Here is a 15227-nt window from a genome sequence, read left to right as displayed (position 1 = left end):
GAGTTTTTAGCTGTCTATTGCTAAGCTGCAACTTAGAAAAATCATAACTTCCTCATACGAAGTCAGATTTTGGCGTTCTTTTTATGAAAATTCTTGGTTTAACAAATACTACGACTTTCATTTAGATCACTAAGGCTAAAAAGTAGTTTATCAAAAACTCACTTTTTACGTCATTCGGCGCCGTGCCGGTTTTGTCGCGGATCTTCGATTGGTCATAACTTCTTCGTTATAACTCGGATTTCGATGAGGTTTTCGCCTAAATGTTTCTAACGAGATTATCTACAACTTTCAATAATAAAATTTTACTTATTTCAAATTTTATATTTTCGTTAAATTTCACCATTTGACATTTGATTGGAATCTCATAAGACTTCCAATACTTTCTGAATGATTCTAAGCATAGTTTTACTTCATTTCTAGTAAAAACGATCTGTTAGAACTCAACATTAAAATTCACATAATATTTTGTAATATTATTCACTTTTATAATTTACAATACACGATAACTGAACGTGTATGTTACAGAAATCCTTAAAACAAACTCAAAAATCAATTCAAGAGATTAAAACCATTCAAGAAATCAAATCCATTCAAGAAATCAATCACTTATATAAACATCTAATGCAATAGCTTTGAATTCTTCTCATTTGAATCCTAATCAAGTTGACTTGGACACGATTCTGTCAAAAAATGTGTTTGACCTACCTGGTTCCCTTTTTCAGATAGATCTTCGCCACCCCCTTTTGGTTCGGTCGTCTTTTCCGCCGTCGCCGCTGCCTGTAAACCCCTCATTCATCGAAAATCTGGTACTGATTTGGTTTAGTTCTGGAACAATTTTGCCTTACGCAAGAATAATTTGGTGATTTCTGTCTGGTTTTGGTTCATCGTTGGATGTGAATACATTGAAAGTCAATATTGAATCTTTGAAATGGGGATTCTCCTTACTGAGTTAAAAACACTAAAACATCGAGAAAGCTTCTCTTAATCATCTTTAAACTAAAACACATGGATTTGGGAATAAGTTCCTTTGGATTGAGTTGTAGGTTCTTAAAAGATCATCGACTTTGTATTTTAGGATGTGAAACAGAAACATCCTTAAAAGAAACCCAAGAATGCTTCTAATTGTTTGGCATTAAAACGCAAGTGGCTATCATTTTTTTGGTTTCGAAAAACATTTGTGAATTTTGATTTGATGCTGCTTTAATTTGTCTTTATATATTTGATTTGTTTAATGTTTAGGTTTGAATGGATTAGTCTGGATTTTATTACTGGCAGAGGATTTGAGTTAAAGATTTGATCATATTTGAGGTTTTGATGTTTAAGAAGAAAGACGGAAAAAATGGAAGAAATAAGGGGTAAGGGTGGGCCATATTTGTATTATATTTTATTATAAAAATAAAGTAAAAATAAAATAAGAAGGGTATAACTGTCTTTCTATATCGATCAGGGACCAGATGCCCAACAAAAGCAAACAATAAGGATGGTTCGAATGAAAAATAATTGTTAGGGACCAACCATGAAGACTAACTTAAACCACAGGACCATCCGTGTAATTTACCCCCTTTTTTTTTTTTTGTATTTTGATGTTGGCTTTTTAAATATGTTCCGACTTATAATATTGGCCGGTCATTTATACCTCATATGATATTGTCAATCACGAGATTAGCTTTATTAATAAATACAACTTAATGATTTAATTCTCATGTACACCATTCGCGTTCCCTTATATATATATATAAACAATCCTTTATTTCTTTGCATCCATAATCAAGCATTCAAGCCTCCAAACAGTTCTTCCAACACCCGACTGTAAAAACGCTAAACCGCCATTTTCATTTCACATAAGTCCATGCTTTTCTCCACGATTTCTCTATACCCATTTCGATTTCAGTCGTTTTTGAGGAATTTGAAAGCTCAATGCCCTTATCGATTTTGAGGTGATTCAAGGGTTTCTTGAAACACCCACAAAGTTTTTTAGCTTTTTTTCTTTCAAGGGATCAAACATATTGTGTCGTTTTTGCAAAAGTTGAGGGGTTTTGATTGGGGTTAGTTGATTTCGTGGTGAAAATGGATGGGGGTGATATATATAAAGCTAGTAGTAGTATAAGGTTAGCGAGTTTAAGGGCAACGAGTGGAAGAACATCGAGTTTAAGATCTGGAAGTACTTCTGTATGGAGGAATTCTGGCATGGATGTGTTTTCGAGATCTTCTCGTGAAGAAGATGATGAAGAGGCTCTTAAATGGGCTTCACTTGAGAAGCTACCGACTTTTGATCGATTAAGGAAAGGTTTGCTGTTTGGATCAACAGGACCTTCTAATGAAGTTGATGTCAATGATCTTGGATTTGAACAGAGACAGCATTTGCTTGACAGACTAGTGAGGGTGGCTGATGAAGATAATGAGAAGTTCTTGTTGAAGCTCAGGCACAGAATTGACCGGTAATGCTCGATCTCTTTATCAAAAAAAAAAAAAAAAATGTCGAAATGAGTTTAACAATTAACAGTCTAATACATTTCTAATTGTTTTTTTTTTTTTCTTTCTAAAAATTATAAATATTGGACTAAATATGGTCATTGTGGTTGAAATAAATATAGTCGAGAAGGAATTAAAGCATTTGTATATATTTTGGTTGACGAAAGGGTTAAGTTGTGGATATAATTAGAAAAATTGTATTATTGATATCATAATCTACTTCTACTACAACAATATAAGGTGGTAGCCATTTATATATATAAACGTACGTTTGAGTTGCTTTCGACCTTTGTCTTTTTAACTAACTTATGTATATCTGTTTGGATAAATTAAATAAAACATACTAAATTTATATAAAATTTAGATTTTAACATCGTGTTTATTTTTTCCTTAATTAAGTCACCGAGTTTATAATTTTATTGTAAATTTAACTAATCAATTGATTTACTTTAGATGTTTCATGTTTCTCACATGTTGATTAGACAAACAATTAATGTCACTTCCAGGTATGATTTAGTTAGCAAACATTTTGAGTTAGATTGAACTTTTAAGTAGATTTGTACCTATTTTCCTTTATTTATTTATTTTGTTTTTCTCTTAAGCATCACGATTTTATTCAATGGTTTTTCAAAGTCGCTCATGTGGTTCATCAACCCAGAGTGGTATAATAAAGGCAAAAAATGTTATTAACATCTCCTCAAGAAAAGTTTTTTTTGTCTTGCTTACACCACTCTGAGATTGAACGACCTTGTGAAGTCATTACACAAAATCGTGATGTTTCGAAAGAAGAAAAAAAAGGAGAAATAAAGGGAATTGAGTACATATCTATATAAAGGTTTAATTTAACAAAAATGTTTCTAAACTAGGATCAAATGTAAAAGTTACATCAGTTTTTTGTTTACATAATAAATGACACTTGAAGCAAATAAATTGATTGATAACCTTGTAAAAAAGTTATAAATTTAGTGACTTAATTGAGAAAAAATGATCAAGAATTTATATAAACTTAGTATTTTTATACAATTTGTCATATTTATTTCATTCATTTGATAAACACATTAAAATACAACATAAATCAACTATTGTAGATAAATGGATCAAAATTACGTTCAGTCAAAGATAACGAACTTTTAAGTGGTAATGGGGTGGGTTCTTTTAAAAATAAATTTATTAATTACTTTTATAAAGTTATGATTATAAAAATATTATAAGATACAATCCAATCTTGAAAATATAGGGTTGGCTGACTTTGAAACGTTCACCGTGTATATCTACAGTTAAATTGATCCGTGAAGTGATTCGAACCGTTGATGTATTAATAGTTAATCTTGACCATAACATGCATTAAAGACTTTGTTTTGATAAATATATTAGCTATTATATTCCAAAAATTAAAAACGAAGGATCAAATATATAATTTAAAAGGATGTTTGACATGGGTGTATTATGGACTATTCTTTCCAAAAATTAAAAACAAATGATCCCCTTAACCGTACTTTTATTATTTATTTATTTTGTTTCATTCCTATAGCTCACTTTCCGGTGCCTCAATTATTATTTCGCCTTTTTCATCTTGTGACTTCTAATATTTAAAATTTTATAAATAACTAGTAAACTAATTTTTGATATATAATATTATAGGGTTGGGATTGATTTGCCAACAATTGAAGTCAAATTTGAACATTTGACCGTGGAGGCAGATGTTAACACAGGCAGCAGAGCTTTACCAAGTTTCATTAACTTTCACATTGATTTTTTTGAGGTAAGCAACACGAATCAAAAAAATGTTTCATTTTTTTATTGTAGTTTTCCAAATTTAATATTCATTTTATTTACACGGTAACTGTAAATAAAAACTAACAACGAATTTTATCGAATTTTTAATTTGGTCAGTAATATTGAAAATCGCCTAGAAAAGGATTGAACTTTACACAAAAAAGTTCATGTTAATATGGACCGTAATTTTAACCAGCTTTGTCCGTATTACCCTAAACGAAACTTTTGCAAAGTTAAAACCAGATTGTAAACTATTATTCCTACACTCAAAATGCACAAATACTTTCTACAAATTTCAAAATCTTACCTAATTCTGGTTTATGTTTATGTTCTGTAGGGGTTCTTGAGCATGTTCCATCTACTTCCGAATTCGAAAAAGCATATAACTATCCTTGATGATGTTAGTGGTGTTGTTAAACCTAGCAGGTGAGATTAGAATGAAGAATTTGGTTGTCTTTTGATTGTTTTATTAGTATCAAGATCCAATTTTTGTACTCAAAATTAATTTGATGTAAATGTGTTTGTAGAATGACATTACTTTTGGGTCCTCCAAGCTCGGGGAAGACAACGCTCTTGTTAGCCTTGGGTGGGAAGCTCGCAAAGGAGCTTAAGGTATTTTTTCAATCCTCAAGGTTTCAAAATGGGTGGATTAGTCAAGTTGGTGGTAACATGTTAAAGTGGATTGGGTTGCATTAGTTTGACTAACAAACATTTTATTTTGTCTCCTACCGCTCAAAAAAAGAAACGACAAACATGTTTTTGTCTATTTTCTTGGAGTCTATAAACATTTAATAGGTTAAATATGATTACATAATTATAGTATTAATTAATAAGATATTTACAAAATGATGGAGAGTTGTAAGCATTTGAAAACATTTTCAGCAACTTTTAGTCCTTTAATCCATTGGAGAAAAAAGAGGTGGTAAAATAGTCATTGGGTTGTTTTTTTTAAAAGACTTTTTCGACCACCGAAGTTTTAAAATTAACTTGATTTAACCATTAAAAAATTTGACTCGTTTTGCTTCTTACGACCTTTTGTATCCGGTGATCCGGTTCTCCTACCTACGTGACATCTTAAATTAGACCATGAACTTATGATCATGCTAAATTCGACCCCAAACTCTAATTTTATTTTATTATTTTATTTTTTTATTTTTTTTAATTAAAACTATACTCGGTTTTAAGTTTGTTTATTTTTATTTTTATTTTTTATTTTTTTAGTCAAAACTAAACTCGGTTGTAAGTTTTATTTTTGTTTTTCTTCAACTTTTTTAATTTTCTTAATTTATTTGTGTTTTACTTTGATAAACTTTTGTGACATTTTTTAAAAAAAATGTAAAGTGTGAATATATTAGAGTATATTAAAGTTTTGGCTTTTGAGTTTTTTTTTTCTATTTTTTATAATTTGGTTATTTATGATTTTTCTATTTTTTTTATTTTGATTCAAGTAAATGAAAAAAATATATAACTTCAAAAGAATGAAAAAAAATATAAAGAAAAAAAAGTTAGGACGAAAATTCCAAATATAAATATATCGAGGGCTTAAATATGTAATTTACTCAATTTTAAATAATTGGTAGGCTTAATATAAAAAAAAATGTTAAATAAATTTATACATGATAATAACAACAATATACGTTTTCAACCGATATAAGTTGTTTGTTATTAAATTATAATAAATAGATTTACATATAAATGCTTACATAATTTATTAGTTTTGGTGTAAACTTATAAGAATAATAAAAATATTAAAAAAAAAAAAAAACTTTAAACCGAGTTTAGTTTTAATATAAAAAATAAATAGTCGGAGTTTTAGGTCTAATTTTGCATGATTAGAAGTTCAGTTTCTAATTTATGATGTCACACAAGCAGGGAACCAAGTAACCGATCTATATGAGATCGTAAGGGGCAAAATGAGTCAAAATTCAGAATTTATATATGGTCCAATTTAATGTGAATGGTTAAATCGAATTAATTTTGAGAATTCGATGGTCAAAAAAAAGTCAAAACTCCTTTCGTAAAATGTTCGTGGATAATTTATAACGAGGGTCAAGATGGGTAGTACCAATTCGGGTTGGCTCACTAATACCTTTTGTGTATTGTTTAAAATTATATAACTAACTATTATATAAAATGTGATTATAAAGACTATATTGTTAACATAATAGTCATGTTTTTAAATGAAACGGTTTAGTTGGTTGTAATTATTTGAATATGTTGATCCTTTGATCCTTAATTTTACGTTTAGTTAAGTTTTTAAGTTTTACCCTTTTGACCCTGTCGATGGCTTCTTCTCTAGAAGTACCAATTTGAGATTTCTATGTTATCCTAAAGTTACAATGTATAAATGCAGAACTCGGGAAAGGTGACATATAACGGGCATGAATTGCATGAGTTTGTACCCGAAAGAACGGCTGCTTATATCAGTCAAAACGATGTTCATATTGGAGAAATGACTGTCAGAGAAACCTTGGCTTTCTCAGCAAGATGCCAAGGGGTTGGATCACGTTACGGTTAGTTTCATTTCCCATGGTGTTGCAATATATGAAATAAAATAAATCATTTTTCACGAAAGGTTAATAATGTTGAATTACAGAGATGTTGGCAGAGTTGTCAAGAAGAGAAAAAGACGCAAATATTAAACCCGATCCTGACATCGATATCTACATGAAGGTAATTAACGTGTTCCCAAGAATATCTTTTATTGAGAAAACTACCGAAATCTTATGATTATTTTCTTATTATTTAGGCTGCAGCAGTAGCAGGACAAGAAGCTAGTGTGGTAACAGATTATACTCTCAAGGTAAGATAATATACAACATTACGTTAATTACATATAACAAAATGGGAATGAAAACGGTCGAGATCTAACAACAATACCACCCACATACCACATATGAATGAGGTAAATGGGAGGTTAGATATGAAACGTGAGCTCACAATGATAAATACATGCAAACAAAAAAGAATTAGGACGTATAGTACTCCACTACCCTCATTTCATGATCTAATATAAAACATTATATGTTATAGTTATTGGGGTTGGACATCTGTGCTGATACGATGGTTGGGGATCAAATGGTAAGGGGTATTTCCGGTGGCCAAAAGAAGCGTGTGACAACAGGTGAAATGATTGTGGGACCATCAAAGGTTCTTCTTATGGACGAGATATCTACTGGTTTGGATAGTTCTACAACTTTCCAAATCGTGAAATCACTTAAGCAGATGCTACACATTCTAGAAGGAACAGCCGTCATTTCTCTCCTTCAGCCGGCACCCGAAACATATGACTTGTTCGATGACATCATTCTCTTGACTGATGGGAAGATCGTGTATCAAGGCCCACGTGAACATGTGCTCGAGTTTTTCGAATCTTTGGGATTCAAATGCCCCGAGAGGAAAGGGGTTGCTGATTTCTTGCAGGAAGTAAGCACACCCGAATTATGATGATTTTAATTATAACCATGATGATCTTTTGTATTCAATAATTATTAACAAATTTGGTTTACAGGTGACATCAAAGAAAGATCAAAAGCAATACTGGATGAGAAGAGAGCAGCCTTATAGGTTTGTGACAGCTAAAGAATTTGCTGAGGCTTACGAATCGTTTCATGTTGGAAGGAAAATGAGAGAAGATATTACGACAATTTATGACAAAACAAAAAGCCACCCTGCTGCGCTTACAACCGAAAAATACGGTTTAAATAAAAAGGAGCTCTTGAAGGCTTGTGTCGATAGAGAAATATTGCTCATGAAGAGAAATTCTTTCATTTATATCTTCAAGTTATTCCAAGTGAGTGTAGTATTTCGCTAAAAAAACATCTTTTTGGCCCCTGTTTGTTCCATATGATAATATAAACGGCCTTATGATGCTTTTGGCATGCATTGGACTGGGATCACATAGGACAAATAATTAAAATCTTTTGTCCCACCAACAAATGTGACCCATGCAATAGGACAAAAAACAATCACTCGTTTGTGTGAAAGATGGAAATACTTTTCACATCCTCAGCATCAGGAAAAGCCTTAAAAAAGTTTGTCTAGTGCTTAAATTTTTAACAAACTTTATGATGTTTTGCTTTGTTTCAGCTACTTGTGTTGTCGTTCATCACTTTGACTCTGTTTTTCCGAACCGAGATGCATAGACGTACTACCGAAGATGGGGGGATATATGTGGGTGCTCTTTTCTTTGGTATTATTATGATCACCTTTAATGGGTTGTCTGAAATATCAATGACAATTGCAAAGCTTCCCGTATACTACAAACAAAGGGACTACCTATTTTACCCTTCGTGGTCTTATGCTCTGCCCGCCTGGATCGTCAAGATTCCCATTTCTTTTATCGAAGCTGCTCTTTGGACGATTCTCACATATTATGTAGTGGGGTTCGATCCTAATATCGCAAGGTATGTAACTATATTTTAAAAAAAAATACCAATTAGATATTGTAAAATCATATTTTCTGATTTGCATATGCTTAATTTGCAGATTCTTCAAGCAGTACCTTATTCTGTTGCTTGTTAACCAGATGTCTTCTGGAATGTTTCGGTTCATTGGAGCATTGGGTCGAAATATGATTGTTGCAAACACATTTGGTTCATTCGCGCTACTTTTAATCTTTGCTTTGGGTGGCTTTGTTATTGTTAGAGGTAATAATTACTTAACAAACGCACCGAAATGACCATTGATTTGCTTATTATTGTCAACTAACATTTTTTTTTTGTTTTTGAAGAGGATGTAAAGAAATGGTGGTTGTGGGGTTACTGGTCATCCCCACTGATGTACGCCATGAACGGAATTGTTGTGAACGAATTTCTTGGGCATCAATGGAAAGCAGTAAGTCTAGGAAATATGATTTGTATGTGTTAATATATGGATGTATCATGAGGCTTGTTTTTATAAATGTTTTTGGTGTTATAGCCATTGAATGGCACCACATTAGGAAAAATTATTATCACATCTGGAGGGTTCTATGCGGAAGCTTATTGGTACTGGATTTCAATCGCGGCCTTGTTGGGATTCATTCTTGTCTTGAACTTGTGTTTTGCTTTGTCTCTGGCTATCCTTGGCCGTGAGTATCTCCATCTTTGATTTTCCATTTTCAGAGAGTACTATTTATAATAAAAATGCTTCATTTTGTAACATTTTTTAAACCCTGCAGCATTCGGGAAAAGTCAGTCCAATGCAGCACATGCTGATAATGACACAGAAGTTGAATTGTCAGCCATGACAACAGGAGATGATGCCACTCACACCAAGAAGAAAGGAATGATCCTTCCATTTGAACCACATTCAATGACCTTTAATGATGTCAAATACTCTGTTGATATGCCACAGGTAGAAAACCCTTTACTATCAACACTCAGAAAATCGTTTTGAGTGAAATGTGATTGTGTTAATAAACTAATATGATGATGATGATGATAAATGTTGTAGGAAATGAAAGAGCAAGGGGTGAGTGAAGACAGATTACTGCTGCTTAAAGGTGTGAGTGGAGCTTTCCGACCTGGTGTTCTTACAGCTCTGATGGGAGTCAGTGGTGCTGGAAAAACAACTCTGATGGATGTTTTGGCTGGAAGAAAAACCGGTGGTTATATTGAAGGTGATGTTAGGATTTCCGGTTATCCAAAGAAACAAGAAACTTTTGCCCGAATTTCTGGTTACTGTGAGCAAAACGACATCCACTCGCCTCAAGTGACCGTTTACGAGTCTTTGCTTTATTCTGCCTGGCTAAGGCTGGCTACAGATGTTGACGAGCAAACCCGAAAGGTTCGTGTACATCACAATATTGGTCGACATTTAAAGATTCGTTTTTGTTTACATATGGCAAAATTTGATGTTGTTCACAGAGTTTTGTTGATGAGGTTATGGATCTGGTGGAGCTGAACCCATTAAGAGACGCGTTGGTCGGGTTGCCAGGTGTCAATGGGCTATCGACTGAACAAAGAAAGCGGTTGACTATTGCTGTTGAGCTTGTAGCCAATCCGTCTATAATCTTCATGGATGAGCCAACTTCAGGACTTGATGCTCGAGCTGCTGCTATTGTCATGAGAACTGTTAGGAACACTGTCGACACAGGAAGAACAGTTGTGTGCACCATTCATCAACCCAGCATCGATATCTTTGAAGCTTTTGATGAGGTAACAAAGAAAGTCATGTGCACATAATTGGCTATTACAAATGATTAGTATTTCCGTAGTGGTCAGTGATTAATAAAACAATCGGTTTAATTGCAGTTGTTCTTAATGAAACGAGGAGGACAAGAATTATACGTAGGACCTGTCGGTCGCCATTCTTGTGAGTTGATCAAGTATTTCGAGGATATTAATGGGATAAGTAAGATAAAAGACGGATATAACCCTGCGACATGGATGTTGGAGGTCAGTGCTTCAGCACAAGAAATGGCTTTAGGGGTCGATTTCACCGAAATCTACCAGAACTCGGATCTTTACAGGAGAAACAAAGCACTTATCGCTGAATTAAGCGTCCCACGTCCCGGAACAAACGATCTGTATTTCCCGACACAATACTCGCAGTCATTCCTTGTTCAATGTATGGCTTGTTTATGGAAACAACGTTTGTCCTACTGGAGAAACCCTCCTTACACTGCTGTTCGTTTTGCCTTCACCACCTTCATCGCCGTCATGTTCGGTACCATGTTCTGGGATCTCGGTAGCAAAAAGTAAAACCCTAATTCCCTAAATTTATGAAATTAATCCGATCTTTCGTTGTACTAATCTTGATCAAAACATATTCAGGAACACCCAACGGGAGTTAACTAACGCAATAGGTTCAATTTATGCGGCAACCCTCTTCCTGGCTATCCAAAACGCATCGGCGGTGCAACCAGTTGTAGATATCGAACGCACTGTATTTTACAGAGAACGAGCTGCCGGAATGTATTCTGCTTTGCCATACGCCTTAGCTCAGGTACGTACTAAATCTAACATCATTACACATACAATTCTTCGTTACAGAGACTTACATTTTCAAATCCAGATATTCTTACATTCTTACAAATTTTGCAGGTTCTGGTTGAAATCCCATACGTTTTCGCACAAAGTGCAGTGTATAGTATTATAGTGTACGCCATGATTGGATTCGACTGGACAGCAGCCAAGTTCTTCTGGTACTTGTTCTTCCAGTTCTGCTCTTTACTCTACATGACATATTACGGTATGATGACGGTCGCCATTACGCCAAATGCCAACATCGCTGCCATCATCGCTGCCTCGTTTTACGGACTTTTCAACGTCTTTTCAGGATTCGTCATTCCAAGACCCGTAAGTTACTCATTGTTGTTTACATTCGTTATAACTCTTCAATAATTGCATTTGCACCTTCTGATATAATACGATCTTTTGCCGTTTTTACAGAGGATTCCGGTGTGGTGGAGATGGTACTATTGGGGGAACCCATTGGCCTGGACCCTCTACGGAATGGTTATATCTCAGTTTGGGGACTTCGACGACAGGCTTACGAGTGGTGAGACAGTGAAAGGTTACTTGCGTCGGTATTTTGGTTACAAGCATGATTTCCTGCCCGCCATCGCCGGAGTGCATATTGGACTGGTTCTGTTTTTCGGGTTCATCTTTGCCTACTGCATTAGAGCCTTCAATTTCCAAAAAAGATAAAAAGATAAGCAAACTTTTCGATAAACAATCTTGTACGACAGCATTTTTAATTATTTTTTTTAGTTGTAAACAAACTGTGTGAGACAAAATCTTGTGTGAAATTATTGTAAAAGGTATGTATTATAAGTTTGTTACATGTTCCAAAGAAGTATTATTCTAAATTTTCAAATATTGAAGATTCTATGAGCTTTTTAGGTGCATGGTAATGGCATCCGCAATGTATTGAATTTCATGAAGTTTAATAGATCGTCATATTATTTTTCTATATTCTATACAACTCAATCAATTTTTTTTCTACAATGCCTACAAAGTTCAGTAGAAAGTTACAATTTACAAAAGTCAATTTATAGTATATATTTAAAATTAGAAAACTAGGGTGTTGATCGGGTAAAATTTTTGGGTTTTCGGGTAGAACGGGTCGGGTAGTTCGGGTTTTTCTTCAAAATAATAATACCCGATACCCAACCTATTTCGGGTTCTTGTGTTTTGGGTAATCGAGTTTGTACTTTTCAGGTTGTGTCTCATTTACTACCGATACTGGATCATTGGTTAGGCTTTCAAGGTTAATCGTCTCATCTTCAATATATTCATTCGTTTCAGACATCTAAAAATATATTAAAAAAAGTTAAGAAAAAATAAACCAAAAACAGTTAAAAAAACAGACAATAGAAAATAGCAAAAAAAAGTTTAAAGAAACAAACATGTAATATGTCAAATTCTAAATCTTTTCATGGATAAGAAATCAATAAATAACACTTATGTCATTGTTAATATCTAAATTCTAAATCATTTGACAGCTTTATAAACCAAACATCTATACAAAGGAATTCAATTCCATTCCATTTCTTGTAACAAAAAAGCATAATAGATTCCAACTTCTTTCAAAGCATTCAACAAACTAGATTCTAAACAAACTAAACACTCAATTCCAGAACATATACTTTTCTGCAGCAAATCAATGTTGCCCTTATACATTAACAACATATAATAATGGATTATGCAAAATTCAGTTGTAACCATTCGTTAGTTTTGTAGAGTTATGCCTAAGCTAAACAGAGTGTGAATCAAAACCAACATATTCTATATTTGCCTTTATACATTAACAACAGCAAGAGGATGCATTATTTTTAACCTGTGATTGTGATTGCATACTCGAACCGTCAAAGGTAGGGGACTAGGGATTTTGATCGATGTTGGAGTCTAGGAATTTTCAGCATATAACGAAGATGGAAGCTGGAAATTTCGTCTTTGAGGATCGGAAGAAGAAATCTGGAGTTGAGGGTTTAACGAAAGTCGAATCCGTTGTGAGTTTGAGGATGCGACTGCGAGGTTCTATGTGTGTTTGCGTTGATCATAAGAAGAAAGTGAAGGGTTTTTTTAAGTGTGCCTACCTCCTGTTACCCTATAAATTGGGCATACTAATATTTTAATATATTGGGTATTATTTTTAAAAACGAATTCGGGTATTCGGGTATACCTGAAAATTAATATTTATACCTTATACCCGACCTATACTATAATCGGGTTAACCTATTACCCGAATGTTCATACCCAATACCCGATCTACCTGACCTATTCTACCCGAATTCGGAACGGGTCGGGTGCGTAGTTCGGGTTTTGGTTTTTTTCGACAGGCCTATAGAAAACTTTCATTTTTCCTGTAACATCTGGTTTCCCATGTATTATATTTGTTCTTTTATTTTTGGGTGTTGAGGGGAGACTCGGCGAGTTGGCGTCTAGACTCGCCGAGTATGGTCGCGGATTCGTATGCGAGTTCACAGTTGGACTCGGCGAGTTCATGAGTGGACTCGGCGAGTCCATGCTATTTAATGAAACCCTAATTTCCAGGGTATGAGACCTATTTAAAGGGTCTTAGGGCCGTCATTTGCGGCCACCAACCCCCAGAGAGAAACCCTAAGAGATCTAGAGCGTTTGTGAGGAAGGAGAGGCCATTCTTGAACCTTTTGTGGGTGTTTTTGCATGAAGGAAGTGTTCAAGGAAAGAGGAGGCTGAAGGAGGTGCGATTTTGGTGGTTTTGAGCTCATAGAGATTGTATTGAGGTATTATTCTCGGACCTTCTTCAGTTTTTGGTGTTGATTCTTATTGTTAGGGTTTTCTAACCCTTTTAGAGGTAGATTAAGTGAAGCATTTGGTCCCTTCTCGAGTTTGTGTTCTGGATCTGGACCCAAAGAGGTCCAGAGGCCTTAACCCTTGGAGCTTTATGAGTCCTTTTGGGAACCATGAGCTAGGAATGTCACTTTTGGGGCTAAATCACCATTTTGGACCATTTAGATGTTTTATGAGTGCCAAGGTCCGAACTTTACGTGATTATCATGCTTGGGGAGACCAGATCTATGATTGTATGGAACAGATCTGACCTCAAGAGTTGTATAGATTTTGTGCATGGCATGAACTCGCCGAGTCCGAAGAACAGACTCGGCGAGTAGTATGAAGGTTCCCATTAATCACTCAGTGAGTGGAATTGCCGAGTTGGGGAATAACTCGGTGAGTCAGGGAGAGTCAGGGGAGTCTGAGTTCAAGTTGGAACTCGCTGAGTTTTTCTTGAGACTCGGCGAGTTGAGTCGGGGTGGCCCCGCGATTCATGCCAGGTGGAACTCGTCGAGTCAGGGGAAGTACTCGACGTGCCAAGAGAGGGACTAAGAGAGTCAGTGGACACGTGTAGACTCGCCAAGTCGCCCTAGTGCACTCGACGAGTCGGGTCAAAGTTTGACCGTTGACCTTGTTGACTTTTAGGGTTGAGTACAGTTGTATATATGAGAGTATTTATTTTATGTGATTAGGCGGAGGCTAGATCACATTTCTATTGAGTCTGATACTTACCGAGACATCGAGGTGAGTCTTCTCACTATACGTTACCTAGAGTGGTATTATGTGTTGACCAGAGGGTCTTATGTGTTACGTATGAGTTTATGTGCTATGTGATATATGTATGTGTATGATGTTATAGACCGGACCAGAGGGTCCAACGAGCTATGATCGGACCAAAGGGTCCAACGAGCTACGAGACTGGAGGGTCCCACTGAGACATATCGACCGTAAGGTCGTATTATAGCCTCGAGTGGCGTATATGTTGTATGCGGTATTTTGGGGAACTCACTAAGCATTTATGCTTACAGTTGTTGTGTTATGTGTTTCAGGTACTAATGATGAGCGCGGGAAGGCGTCGGCATGATTCGTACACACTTATGGAGTTTATGTTTGAGATTCTGGGGAGATGTTTTGTGATGATAACAATTGATACAATATGTTTTGACAATATTTTATGAGTAAATGTATGTTTTAAAAATGAAAAATTGTTTTGAAATTTTACGTTGTTACATTTCC

At 34.8% G+C, this 15227-nt stretch overlaps 1 protein-coding gene across 1 annotated transcript; it reads left to right on the top strand.

Annotated features, from left to right (window-relative positions):
• The first annotated feature begins 1726 nt into the window (after nucleotides 1-1726).
• On the top strand, nucleotides 1727-12149 carry LOC145085378 (pleiotropic drug resistance protein 1-like). The gene is made up of 20 exons (XM_079023511.1): nucleotides 1727-2438; nucleotides 4114-4234; nucleotides 4586-4674; nucleotides 4776-4860; nucleotides 6602-6761; nucleotides 6845-6921; nucleotides 6998-7051; nucleotides 7282-7674; nucleotides 7760-8041; nucleotides 8338-8654; nucleotides 8737-8897; nucleotides 8981-9084; nucleotides 9169-9319; nucleotides 9410-9585; nucleotides 9685-10017; nucleotides 10098-10388; nucleotides 10485-10930; nucleotides 11007-11178; nucleotides 11277-11531; nucleotides 11625-12149. The coding sequence occupies exons 1-20, from the start codon at nucleotides 2068-2070 to the stop codon at nucleotides 11880-11882; spliced, it is 4296 nt and encodes a 1431-aa protein (XP_078879637.1). The 5' UTR covers nucleotides 1727-2067; the 3' UTR covers nucleotides 11883-12149.
• The last annotated feature ends 3078 nt before the right edge of the window (nucleotides 12150-15227 follow it).

Source organism: Lactuca serriola, chromosome 1 (assembly GCF_051521515.1).
Source record: "Lactuca serriola cultivar US96UC23 chromosome 1, Lser_US96UC23_V15, whole genome shotgun sequence".
In the NCBI taxonomy this organism is placed as follows: domain Eukaryota; kingdom Viridiplantae; phylum Streptophyta; class Magnoliopsida; order Asterales; family Asteraceae; genus Lactuca; species Lactuca serriola.
The sequence above is the reverse complement of the archived record's forward strand: the minus strand, read 5'-3'. Positions and strand labels throughout refer to the sequence as shown.

Excerpts from the sequence above, each read along its gene's own strand:
- LOC145085378 (XM_079023511.1), top strand. The coding sequence starts at position 2,068 with ATGGATGGGGGTGATATATATAAAGCTAGTAGTAGTATAAGGTTAGCG. Across the intron at positions 2,439-4,113 it reads CTCAGGCACAGAATTGACCG|GGTTGGGATTGATTTGCCAA; the intron begins GTAATGCTCGAT and ends ATAATATTATAG. Across the intron at positions 4,235-4,585 it reads TTCACATTGATTTTTTTGAG|GGGTTCTTGAGCATGTTCCA; the intron begins GTAAGCAACACG and ends TATGTTCTGTAG.